This window comes from Nicotiana sylvestris, chromosome 12 (genome assembly GCF_000393655.2).
Source record: "Nicotiana sylvestris chromosome 12, ASM39365v2, whole genome shotgun sequence".
NCBI lineage: Eukaryota > Viridiplantae > Streptophyta > Magnoliopsida > Solanales > Solanaceae > Nicotiana > Nicotiana sylvestris.
Window position 1 is genome coordinate 74,373,383 of NC_091068.1, and position 13,570 is coordinate 74,386,952.

The window sequence follows — 13,570 nt, forward strand, 5'->3', positions numbered from 1 at the left end:
GGCTCATGACTTGTACTACCAATATTTAGATCTTTCACCATTTTATTTATTGATTATTGATTATTGATGATCTTTCATTCAAATTATGTTATTTATTTTTTGGCTTACCTAGCATGTTGGGTAAAATGTCATCACAACTATGTGGGATTTGGGTCGTGACAATTTCTCAAAAACCATCCTGCTGGTTAACTATTTAATTGTCTTGTAGGATTTAAATTTAAGCTTTCATTATGCTTGCCCAAACTTACTTTCTGATATAATCCTGGATAGCTGGGGAAAGGCGGAGAATAATGAGGATGACCCCAAATTATCAAGCGGACCATTGACTCTTTCCAAGTCCAAGAACATCCAAGAAATGCACACTAAGGAGCTACATGATCTTCAATAATTGACTACAAGGTGTTAGATTTGTGAAAAGAATACCACGTTTAGATGTTTGGTAATTGCGAAGAACAAGCAAGGAAGAATGTTGAGCAGATGCGCGAAGCATTCAGAAAGAGCACTTGAGTATACGCAGCGTGCACAAGGGGTAGAGCCACTAGAGTCCTTGCGTGAAGTCGTGTGCAATCCAGGCTTTTATGTGCGAGAAGCGTGCGCTGACGAGTTATTTTAGGAAAATTAGCATTGGAACTTTTCCTATTCTACGCATTGGGTATTTATAATAGTTGTGTTTTTTGGTAACTAATAATAGTTGTTATTTCATTAGTCAATTAGCGTATTGACATAAAAAAAAAACTCTTAATAGAGATTTGGAACCTTTTGGTTGGAGTTCAACTTTGGGTCGCCTATTTTTTTAAAAAAAAGTTGAGTTCTTGAGAGTAATTTCCTTCTCTTTTTTTTATATCTAGAGTTTCTATTTTGTCGTTCTTGAGAGGTCAATTGGAATAGCTTTGGTTGTTGCTTGAAACGTTCAATTTAGATTCTAGATTTCCTTCTCTGTTTTGATTATTCAGACTTATTTCCATTACATTAATCGAGATCTATCTTTAATTTTGCATTCAGTTATTGTTATTCTATATTCCGTTGCTTTGTTTAACCCGGATCGTATCATTTTCAGGTTTGGGTTTCTAAATAGACGGGATAGAATTGGCCCATTCACAAGCCAAACTTTTTTAGATTTCTCTAAATGCCATACATACGGGGAGGGGAAGGAAAAATGGGGAAGAAAATTACAGGGGTAAGAAACTAAACTCTCATTAACAAGGTGAAAGTTCACATAGTCAACCAATTGCACTACCAAAATTTGCCCAGCCAATCTTTGTCGTGCTTCTTTTTCCAAAATGGAGTTGAAAGTAAGTGAAAGGCTAAAACTTACAAACATTTGCAACCCCATGGAAGGAAACATTTTATTCATGCAATCCAATACAAAAGAACTGATAGATTACATATATGTCTTGCTTTTTTTCTCTCCTAATTTTCTTTCTAAATACTATAGCATGCTATATAAGCAGAGATACATGAACCAATATCTAGAGTTCATCCTTAGAGGGGGCTGGTTTTGGATTGTCCGAGGATAATTTGAGTGGATATGAAGCTTCCATGGCTATGCCACACAGTCCTTCTCCAGCATCGATGCCTCGTTCCATCCTAAAATAACCTTGTTCTCCCCATCCAGTCCCCCATGAGTTCTTCACTATCCAATACTTTGTTCCATCATGAGTTGCTCCATAGCCCACAACTGCTACCCCATGGTCTAGCTCTGTGCCACAATTTCCATTGAACACTCCCTGCATTTTCACATGTTATAAGTTCTGCTCAAATTTGACATGGTATATCATCAGATGGACTCGAAAGAGAGCAGAATCGATATACAAGATTCGTATAACATAGCCCGGATAGTTGGGTTGACGCATAGTTGATTGATTTATAGGATATGTCATGTGGAAAATGTTTGGTCACATATTACAAAATGTGGTTATATTTGACATTAGTATGTCATCAAAGAATCTGGTTTTGTGTGTCATGTTTAGAAAATGCTCTGGCTGTGGCACGTGACGATGTAGCCTTATTTACCGAGTTCAATTGAACACAGTATTTTCAACACGTGCATAAATGCATTTGGAAAATTAGTAAAACTTCCACATATATTAAATTATGCACACATAATTTTAAAAATACAATGAACTCGAAGGTAAGAACTTCAAGTTGAACAGTCATATCAAACCTCAGAGTAAAACTGCAGATCGGAACCACTAGCATCAATAGCAACAGATACTGGTTGGTTGGCAACAGCTTTCATCAAAGCATCCTCGTCGTTTGTAGGTACCATTTCGTGTCCATCGATATTAACCACCGGGGAATTCATCTAGATGAGATGGAAAAGGTGTTAAAGAAAACAGTTCTAGGATACTGGGTGTTAACATATATATATCAAGTATGTTGTTTAAATGTATGTTTCTACCTTTGAAGAATCACAGCGACTGTCTCTTGCTCTGTAAGGATAGATCCCCTCAGTTGTTATTCCTCCATTTTTCTTGATGAATTCATAGGCATTTTCCATTAGTCCTCCATTGCATCCTTCATTATCCTTTTCACAATCAACAAGCTCTTGTTCAGACAGGGAAACTAATTGGCCAGTCTTGATTTTGTTTATTCCCTCAACCCCAACAACTGCAGAAAATGCCCAACAACTACCTGCAAATATACGAGGATAAATTAGCATGTACTAAAACAAAAGGTTGAGATAGTTATGATCACACAATTCAGCAACTTACCGCATTTGCCTTGATTCTTTACACCAGTGACAGCGCCTTGCTTTCTCCAATCGATGGATGCTGGCAGATTATCAGCCTTGTCGTGCATAAATCCAGTAGTAGGCCGGCTACCATGGAGCATTCTAAAGTGTTTTACCTTAGAGCTGTAAAAATTTCTGAATTCATGATTGGTCATAGCAGCAAACTCGTTGAGTTTCAATTTATAAGGCCTGTCCATCTTGTTCACCTTGTGAACATGCATCACATTCGCCTTGAATACATTGAAACGTTTTTGTTTCTCGCTTAGGTCTCGAGAAACAGTGTGATGGCTCCTCCATCTCTGGTACAAATCCCATAAGCTCTCTTCAGATGCTATGTCTTTTTCGGTGAACTCTAAGCTCTGAACTAGCCCAAATGCCATAGGCAACAAAACAGAAATTAAGAAAATCTTCCCCAACTCCATCTTTTTTGTCAAAACTGAAAAAAGGGAAATTTGAAGAATTCAATATAAGGTAAAAAGATTATTAGAACTATGATCTGAGAATAACCTGTGTTAATATGCTCTTTATATAGAGTAAGCCTAGATAACAATTTTGCATCAGTTAGAAATTCGTTAGTCTTTAACAGATAATAAGGGGAAAAGTTCCTTTACTTTTTCTATAAAGTGAGACTTGCATAGGATATCAGGCTGTGATTTATCTAATAATGTCACCACGTTATTTTTGCTAAGTTTGTTTTGCAGAGAATGACGACTGGCATATATTTAGATGGCTGTTGGACACGATTTCTTGCAAGCCTAAATGACGCAAAGAATCCTTTTTCCTACTTTCAGCTATATTTAGGATGTCCCATGAGATTTTCAAAATGACAAGACGTGTCATTTGTTCACAGATCGAATTTTCCTTCGATTAAGTGAAAGATCAGGGTTTAATTGACGATGCCTCCATCACAAACTAATAAGAGTCAGTCATCTGGCTATGCAACTCTCTCACTTGGGTAAGGAATATTTTGATTTTGATTTTGATTGGGATTGGGGGGTGGGAGGGAGATGGGGGCAACTAGTGATTAAAGTACCTGGTTGTAGCAATACCAAAAGAAGACCTTGTAATTATAGTTAGAATTGCCAGTAAAGGAACAGGTAAATATTTATAGATTTGGGCAGTGAAATAACTTGTAATTCTGCTTCATGACGAACTACCAGTCCATATTCCACAAAATACATGGAAAAATTGAACTCTCGTAGATTCATAATCAAATCTTTCACCTAAAACAAGTGCAGTCACTGTAGTTACCAAGCAGAGACACAAACAAAGCAAGCACGACAAAGAAAAAGAAAAAAAAAGATAAGAAGCATTCCTGAATGTAACCGACAATATGCAAATGTTTTTTCATACTACAATCCTTCACACTTCACAGTGTGCAAAACCAAGATTAGCAGTTCCTTTTGTCAAAATCAACAACTGTCTCCAGGACCAACCAAACACACGAACTGCACAAACTAACAGCCTTGAGCGGCACAAAGATGCAACTATCCCATGTTTAACATCAAAGAATTGAGGGCGTGAAAGCAAAGTGTATGAGATGCACTTCTTATGCAAGAGTAACCAATAAATAGCAATTCGCCGTAATTTACTCCAACTAAACCAAAAAATTTGGTATTTATTGTCAGATTAAAAGTAGCTACAGGTTTAATAGTGCAAGCATAATCCTGCTATGAACGGCATACAGCTAGACAGGTCCAAGCTTTGAGTACATTGAAGACAGTCATGACCATTGTTCCATGAATTTTTTGGAAATTCAGTATAGAACCAGAAGTCCAGAAACATTCAAAAAGACGGCAAAAATAAATTGTTGATTTGAATGCATTGCAATTCTTGGCGGCTTAGGCAAGAGACTCCCGCTCTTTGTTTTCTCTGATTAGCTGTGCTCTCATTCTTCTGATCTCCTCTTCCTTCTGCATTCTTTCTTGCTGCAGTGAGCCAAACTCATAAAGTCATCAACATTTTAAACAGAAGGATAAAGAAAAAAAAACAAAGAAAGGCATATAACTTGATATAAAGTAGAAAATTATGTTGTACTCATGGGCATATGGCATTTGACTAGTCTCCAACTGTCGTAGTAAAAGAACCCTTATCACATCGGTCAATACAAGACTCCTCAAGAACCATTCACTTGAGCATATATCACACAGATAACACTTCGGCTAGCAGCAAAACCGATAATGTCAGTTCTATAAGCCCTACATAGTTGACACTTGACAGCAAAACTGTTATCTTCTGTACAAAATCTATATACACTTTAATCCACGTTCAAGTGGATTTGCCACAGTGATAGACTAGGAGTGAGAAGGATCAAAGCCTATTTTCTTGGCTTGCACTATTGGAATGAGGATTGCTGACTAGCATTTGAATTGCTCACTGGCGATGTGGGCAGTATTTACGCCAATGACTTTTTTTTGGATAAATATCTCTGCCGACAGCCATACGAAAATGACAATTGACAGTCTCGGCTTCACGTAGGACTCAAAAACAAAATGGAGGTTGGCCTACAGACATGGGTCTTCTACTGAGAGCTTGTAAGCATGATACTCCTTCAAACAAAAAGGCCAACAGAGCAGATATTTGGATATTGTTACAAGGTTTTTGTTGGGACATCCTGTGAGTATTTTGATCATGCAACTGGAAAAGTTACTAGTTTTCAAGTATAAGAAGGTGCAGGTTGGTACAGTTTCAATATCAGTAGCTGATGCAAGAGAGGCCATAACACTTGGATGGGCTGCCTATTACTTGATATGCCTTTCTTTTTTGATGAAGTAAGAGAATTGCATTAAAGGCGTCAAGAAGATGCAAGAAGTACAAAGGAGAGATACATAAAGACATAGTCAACTCTACAGACAAAAACTAGGCTAAAGCTAAGGAGCTAACAAAGTCCAAAAGATTAATAGGGCAATTGACAGGAGCTAAGTTCTGCCAACTATATAAGCATAACATCTAGCCTTAAGTGCGTATGTAGGAGTTGATATCCCATCAAAACATCTGCAATTCTTTTCTGTCCAAACAAACCACAAAATATAGGAAGGGATCATCCGCCAGACTTTACTGATGGAGTTATCAACTTTCCATGAAGACCAGCTTCCATAGGCATCCTTAATGTTCTGAGACATGGCCCGCTTAAGCCAAAGATGGCAAAGAACATACACCAGATATCTGCTGCAACTGGGCAGTGAAGAAAGAGATGCATGTTGGATTCTGGCCGCTGCAAACATATGTAAAATCTGTTGGCCAATTGAAAAGTTCTTCTGCTGAGATTGTCTGGGTTAGACATGCTTCATTTAGGGCTATCCAACCGAAACAGGAAATTTTGGTAGGTAGCTTTGGTCTTCCAGATGTATTTCCACAGCCATCTATCAATAATTTCATTGGCGGAGCAAAAGTGAGTGTAGCCTGCTTTCACAGTGTAAAGGCCATCCTTGGAACTTCCCCATCTTCTATTGTCAAATGTATTTTCCTTGACTAAGAAGCCTTCCAATTGTGCAGCAGATTTAGAAGTTGTGAAAGCTCCCAGTTCTGCATATCCCTCCTGAAAAGAATGTACCAACAATTGACTTGCCAATTTTGAGAAATAGTGGAATCTTGGTTCTGAGCTATCCGATAGAGGCTAGGAAAGTCAAACATCAGGATGGGTCCTTCAAACCATTTCTTTCCAGAACTTTATGTGATTGCCATTGCCCAATTTAAAATAGAAGTTCTGGGAAAGAGCTTCCTAATGTTCTTCCATGGCCGACCCCATAAGGACTCCTGGACAACTTAGTACACCAATGATTCTCGAACCCATGCTTGGCCCTACCACCTCTTTCCATAGTGAATTCTCCTCTTGATTTTATCTCCATAGCCACTTCATCGGCATGCATTTGTTGTGGATGGAAAGATCTCTGATGCCTAGGCCACCCAAATACTTTGGCATGGTGACCTTTAACCACTTGGCTAGGTGAAATTTATGAACTTTGATGTCTCCATCCCATAGAAATGTTCTCCTGATCTTGTCAAGCAGCTTTACAATTTTGTTGGGGATTGGTATGAGGGACATCAGGTATGTTGGGATACCATCTAGCACCCCCCCCCCCCAAACCCCCAATAGAAAGATACTGCCTTTGCAATGAAGCTAGCTTCTTTTCAAATTTCTCAATGACTCTATTCCACATTCAGTTGAGTTATGTTTTGCTTCAAGAGGTAGACCAAGGTATGTAGAAGGTAATGTAGCAATACCACAACATAGAATTCAAGCTAGTTCCTCCAAATTGGTGACTTCATTTACAGGGTGGATAGTGCTTTTTGCCATGTTAATATGCAAACAAACAGCTTCAAACAGATTCAAGTTAGGTTAAGGTATAGGACTTGGGATCTTTCAGCCCCACAGAAGATCAGAGTATCATCTGAATAAAGCAAATGAGATACCGAGAGAGATGGTCCAGAGTTAAGCCCCACTTGAAAGCCACTAATCCACTAGAGCTTCTTGGCTTTGTCCAACATCTTGCAAAGGCCCTCCATGGCCTAAATAAAAAGGAAAGAAGAGAAAGGGTCCCCCTGTCCAAGTCCCTTGTGAGGGGAAAAGAATCTCACTGACCCTATGTTGACAAGTACTGAGAATTTAAATGTGGTAATGCAAAACTTCATCTATTTAATCCACCTGTTTCCAAAGCCCATCTTCCTAAGCACAATTAGTAGATATGCCCAACTCACCTTATCAAAGGCCTTTTCCACATCTAGCTTGCATAAAACACCAGGCAATGCCAGTCTAATACCTTATTTGCAATGAAGTTGCATCAGTAATTTGTCTGCCTTCTATAAAGGCATTCTGATGTCCAAAAACTAGACAACCGACCACTTTCTTGAGCCTTTCTGCAAGTAGTTTGGTCGCTATCTCGTAAACACTACCAATCAGGCGGTCTATAGTTCTCGAGTTCTATGGCTTCTTTCTTTTTGGGAACTAAGGCTATGAAAGAGGCATTGCAAGACTTCACCATACGATAGTTATGATGAAAGAAATTCAGGGCAGCCATCACCTCTTCCTTAATGATCAACCATGCTTCCTGGATAAATGCATTGGTACGGTTAAGATCTGTGCACACACTACCTTCCCCAGATCCCACTGTGTGGGATAATACTGGTATGTTGTTGTAACCATCTGGCCTGGGCTTTATCTGGAGAGCATGCTTTAATAGTAGAAAGAACCTCCTCCTCCTCAAAAGGAATTTCCAACCATGCTTTGTCTTCTTCTGGTATTCTTTCCAGATCATCAAGACTAGTTGTGGGTCTCCATTGTTTAGACTTGGTGTATAATTGTTGGTAAAAATCCAAAACTTCCCCTTTTATCTGCTCCTTATCTTCAATAATCTCATAATCAACCAAAAGCCTGTCAATGCAATTGTTTCTTCTACGGGAGTTCACAATCCACTGAAAATATTTGGTGTTCCTATCTCCTTCTTTGAGCCATAGGCACCTGGACTTCTGTCTCCATCATATCTCCTCAGCTTTTGCTATCTGCTCCAACTCTAATTTTAAAGCTAACATTTTGTTTTTTTCCTCTTCAACTTGAACCCTATTCTCAGTGACTTGTTCCAACACTAAAGGTTCATCTAAAACTTTGCTCTTTCTTGACTCAACATTGCCAAAGACTTACTTATTCCAGCCGAGAATGTCTTTCTTCAATAGTCTCAATTTTTGAATTAGAATATAGTCTGGACTCCCATGTATGGCATAGCTATTCCACCACTCTTCAATATTCTCCATGAATCTATCTACTTTTAACCACATGTTCTTAAATTTGAAGTAAGATGGATTCACCTCCCAGTCCCCACTCTCCAGAAGTAAAGGTTAATGATCAGAAAAAACCCTTGAAGGGCAATCTGTTTCACATCCTTACAGCATTCATTCCACTCTAGGGATATAAGAAATCTATCTATTCTAGATGGCTGAAAAATGTCTTATCCCCCTTTATCCCAGACCATGTGTAGAAGGCACCTTGGAGAGGTAAGTCAATAATGCCCAAGTCTTGAATGATTTCAGAGAAACCCCTCGTTGCTCTGGATCTTCTAATGCAGTTGTGCTTTTCATTTTCATATCAGCCAACAATAAAGTCTCCCCCTATCACCCAATTCTCACTCCAGATACCCCTGATGCAGCCAATTCATTCCACATTTCCTTTCTTTCCTCATTGGTGTGAGGACCATAAATCCCTGTAAAGCACCATCTGAAGTCTTCTTTTGTGCTCTCCAATATGCTTAAAATAGAAAAAGTTCCCTGGTGTACCTCCAAACAATTCCAATATCTTTTATCTACGGATTATGATGCCCCTTTGATACCACATGACTTAAGCTCTGCCCAATCAACCCTCCTGGTACCACAAATCTATCTGGAGAGATTAACAGACCATTCCTCCATTTTTGTTTCTTGTAAGCAAAGAATATTGATCTTCCACTTGCGAACCAATGAGCTAAGAATACCCCTTTTACTGCTATCATTCAACCCATTCACATTCCAGCTTAAAATTTTGAGCTTCATTCAGAAAAAGCCTTGTAATGCCTCCCACTATCTCTTTTGTTCAACCTTTCATAATTGATCCCACATTTCAGCTTGTTAATTTCGGTTCCCCTTCTTCTTACTGGGTTTTTTAGCTAAATTTGATAAGTTTTAGAGTGTTTTAGCTGAATCTGCCTTCTTTCCTCATTCTTAAGATGATGTCAAACAGCTCGTGTTCAAATCCTACAACATTCACCCCAAAAGCCTTGCATGCCTTCACCATTACTAGCTTTGTCCACCTTGATGTATCTATCACTGCCAGTTCGAGCACCATTGTTGAAGTTGACCGCTTCTCATGCCATGGGAGTAGTACAGAAAGTGATGAAGAGGAGAAAACAAATTCATAATCCTAAAACCTGTAGTGGTTGTGACATCAAATTTGGTTGGTGAAACATGATTCTGAAATTTGTTGGAGGGTCAGCCTCGTCGTCAGCATCTAAGCTCAAGTTGGGGTCTCCTATAGCAGTTTGGAGAGCATCATGCATAAGAGAGCTATGGGGATGTTCTGGAATAATCATTTAAATTAAGATTGGGGCCTCAGATAAATCCTTGGCCTTATTATCCATTGGGCTGGCAAAAACTCTTTTTCCTTTCTAATAAGTTTTGGGTCGACTCCTCTTTAAATGTCCTTTCTTCTTTTTTGGGCCTCCTTCATCATAATGCCATTTTTTTTTGGGTCTCGTTCATCATGATATCTTTTTGTGTGCTGGCCCAAAAATTTTGAAAGGCCCACGAATTTTTCACCTTGTTTTACAACCCCTTTATTTGAATTTAAAGTAGTCGCGTGACCCCCCACGTGCTGGTTATGGGGTTGGAATAAGTTACCGTTGGCTCGAGGGGTCTGACCCATCAGTCATCTCTATAACAGCTTTTTCCTTTGCCATCGAAATAGAACTATCACCGGAGCCGAAGTTCAATTGCCGGATTTCTTCAGTTTGACATGAGCGACATGAGCATATGGTATTATCGAAATTTCATACATCCATTCACCCACTGGTAATTCTAGAATACGAGGAAGATTGTTGGCAATGTTTCTGACACAGATTCGGGCCCAGAGCAGATGAATTCTTCTCTTTGTATCTTCATTAATGACTATAAAGCTACCACAAAGATCGTCGATGATGGTGAAAAAATCTTGAGACCATGCGTGAAGTGGAATCCCAAAAGCTTTTACCCAAGTATGCTTTTCTTTTCTGATAGCCATGTCCATACCCGACACTGGAGACCACCAATCGAGAGAGGTGTCTACCGTTCCAGAACCAGTCGTCGGCTTTAATGCGAAGCGCCTCTTGCTTCGAGGGAAAATCAAGTAGGAACGTGCTATGGTTTATTTGAGTAACTTTGAGACCTGCCGTGACTTTCCACCTATTTATAAACTACTTTTGAATCACTTCCGGATTGGGGCTTATATTAAAGGTATCATTGAAGACACCAACAAGACACTTAGAGAGGAATTGAGCATTAACACAGGTGTGCTTCAAGACATTCTAGCATTTGATTTCATTATTAACACAAAAATTTTATTTATAAGGTAAAAGTTACCAAACTTTCAGTTAAAGAACCCATAATCTGAACGTTAGAAATTCTACACTTCCCAAAAATCCAGGGATACAATACAACATGAATCCTTAAAATATGTAAAATTGATAAGCTCAAGAAACCAATAAAAAGAATTATAGGACGACAAGCATTTAAAGAGTCATGCATGGTTATTATTATACAACAACAAAAACAACTATTAAGCTCAATCCGACGTAGTTGGGATTGGCTATAATCTATATGAATCGTCACTATCCATTTCGCTCAATTTAGACTCCTCTCACTCCAATATGTAATAAATAAGGTTCACGAGTCCCATATGTTTTTCTACATTTTGTATTGACATACAAATCCTTCAACAAGATTAAGATGAACCAAGCAAATATTGGACTAATGTGAGCGTTCCAACAAGAATAAGTCTTATGTTCATCTAGTTTATATCACTTACATGGATCTTTTACTTCCATTGTTTTGTATCTTTTATAAATTTGCATGGATGTGTATGGTCTCATGCATATAGATCGGTGCCTCCAAAGGTCTCAAGTGACCACCACGCATTTTATCTTCTATTTGTGCTACTTGCACCTCCTGTTGAATGTGATTATTTCTAAACTTGTATAATAGCACACCCATCTTAATATTTGAATTTTTGCGTAACTCGTCTTACGAATATGTCGGATCTTAGAGGACTACTACAATATAACATTGTTGGCTCTTGTTGGCTCTGTATCCATTTTATAGGACTAGCCATTCACCTCCATGAGTATCTTTTTTATCGCATAATACTCCAATAGCACTTTTCTATTTCAACCATCCTATCTTAATTCTATGTCGCACATCATATTTATCATACAATTCTCGTGGAGCATTGAGGCCATATATATAAATTATTCATATTTAGGCAAAACAATCCCATATAATCTCACCTCGATTTCACTTGTCTATATTGACCAAAACTTGTGCTACATATATCCTATCTTACTTCTACTTATCTTGAAACCTTTTCTTTCCAGATTAACACAACATCGTCATCAAACTTGAATTGTTTCTCCACAGTTCAAACTTTTGGGCAACAAGCTCACTAGTTGTGTCAATTAACATAACATTGTCATCACACAACACACACCAACACCCTAGTGAAAACCACGGGTTATGAGAAATTCTCTTATCCCTCCTACCACAATGCTCACACGTGTGACAGAACGTATCCTTTACAACATTTATATATTAAATATGTATGAGAAATTCTCTTATCCCTCCTGCCACAATGCTCACACGTGTGACAGAACGTATCCTTTACAACATTTATATATTAAATATGAATTCTTTTCTTCTTCAGCACCCACCAAAGCACTTTAAATAATAGTGGTGTTTAGGCCAGCTTGAGCACAATTCTAGGTCAATGAATTCCATGTGTCAATCATTCTTCCTCTCCCTATAAATTTTCATCAATCATCTTAGCAAGAATATGACCTATGATGTAGGTCTACTAGGTATCAATCACTTCCAAACTGATCCATTGTTACTACAGTAGCATTGCTAAGTCTTGGTGTATCACTCTGCCCATAGTTTCATGGAATGACTGATAAGTTTAATGTTACAATAGCTTGCAGAAGATAACAGCTTAACATTCAGATATACTAATTCTCCAAATTCCTGAGGTTTTTATCTAGGTTCCCCTAGAAGGAAGAGGATAACATTCTTAGGCGGCCGGCCTTCTTAGGTACACTGGTCCTACTAACCATCTAAACTATGAGTATCCTCTCCAAAAACACCAACAATAATTTAATGAAATCCTCTAAAAATACCATACATCTGAATGTCAGAAAAATCTGCACTTTTACAAATTTCAGAGCAACAATACCAGCATCCTTAATTTATGACTTCAAGAAACCAATTACGATCCAGATCGAGAAAAGCCCAAAATCCAAAAAGACCATATATAATTCTGAGTTCATTTCCTCACAAAAGGAAAAGAACCCAATTAGGATTAGGGAGGTTCATTTCAACAAAGGAAGCACAAACACAAAATTAGGGTTTTGGAAATTACCTTCTCATCCTGATGGAGAGCGATCCATACATGGATTTTGTCCATAGTTTGCCAGAAAGCGAAGGCACCTAAAGACATTGCAAAGAACGTCGCAACTTTCACCATCTTCTCTAAATGTTCTTCTAAGTTTTCCGAGTCCTCTCAGCTCAGGGTATTGAATACAATCTTTGTTCACCTATTACTCTATTAGTGAGTTCAGTTCTTTGCCCTTTCTGTTGACATAACTAACGACGTCGTTTCCGGTTTTTGGGCTTTCAGCTTTGGTCCTCTATAGTTAGGTAATTTTGAATCTTTGGTCCATATTGGTTGCTTCTACTTTCACTCTAGTCCACTTAGTTCTTTCACAGGTCATTATGAGATCTCTAAATTTAAGAATACTACATTCGGTATTTAAAAGGACAGTTTAATAGCTAAGAGGTTAATTGTACTATTCGAATTAATATTTGCATATCTGTTACTCAATTGAACAATAATTATTCACTCTTGAATATGTGAAACACAAACATATATATACTCTACTCCCATACTGGTTAACTTAGTTCAAGTTTTCAACCTAATTCATACTTTAGGGTTACGATGCTAGCTTAATTCTATTAATAATACACCCTTTTTTTGGTAATTTATTATTCCACCCTTTATGGCTTATTATGGTCTCGTCAAAGCAATTTCTAGTTAAAGGTACCGTAATTCTAGAGGTTTTTTTTATTTTT

General features: G+C 38.1%; 2 protein-coding genes across 2 annotated transcripts; both read right to left on the reverse strand.

Moving 5' to 3' along the window:
• Positions 1-1,222: 1,222 nt before the first annotated feature.
• LOC104246793 (vignain-like) lies at positions 1,223-3,421 on the reverse strand. The gene is made up of 5 exons (XM_009802679.2): positions 3,346-3,421; positions 2,715-3,170; positions 2,402-2,634; positions 2,165-2,305; positions 1,223-1,727 (listed from the first exon to the last, which is right to left on the reverse strand). Exons 1-5 carry the CDS (start codon positions 3,368-3,370, stop codon positions 1,470-1,472), a joined length of 1,113 nt encoding a protein of 370 aa, XP_009800981.1. The 5' UTR covers positions 3,371-3,421; the 3' UTR covers positions 1,223-1,469.
• A 911-nt stretch (positions 3,422-4,332) lies between these two features.
• On the reverse strand, positions 4,333-13,032 carry LOC138884090 (uncharacterized). The gene is made up of 2 exons (XM_070164833.1): positions 12,861-13,032; positions 4,333-4,662 (listed from the first exon to the last, which is right to left on the reverse strand). Exons 1-2 carry the CDS (start codon positions 12,963-12,965, stop codon positions 4,576-4,578), a joined length of 192 nt encoding a protein of 63 aa, XP_070020934.1. The 5' UTR covers positions 12,966-13,032; the 3' UTR covers positions 4,333-4,575.
• Between the last annotated feature and the right edge of the window lie 538 nt (positions 13,033-13,570).

Bases quoted from the DNA above. Each gene is read 5' to 3' on its own strand.
- LOC104246793 (XM_009802679.2), bottom strand. From the start codon at position 3,370: ATGCAAGTCTCACTTTATAGAAAAA. The intron at 3,171-3,345 runs GTAAAGGAACTT...CCCTTTTTTCAG, and splicing joins AGTCTCACTTTATAGAAAAA to TTTTGACAAAAAAGATGGAG. The intron at 1,728-2,164 runs GTTTGATATGAC...GTGAAAATGCAG, and splicing joins ATCTGCAGTTTTACTCTGAG to GGAGTGTTCAATGGAAATTG.
- LOC138884090 (XM_070164833.1), bottom strand. From the start codon at position 12,965: ATGGTGAAAGTTGCGACGTTCTTTGCAATGTCTTTAGGTGCCTTCGCT. The intron at 4,663-12,860 runs GTAATTTCCAAA...GGCTCACTGCAG, and splicing joins CTCTCCATCAGGATGAGAAG to CAAGAAAGAATGCAGAAGGA.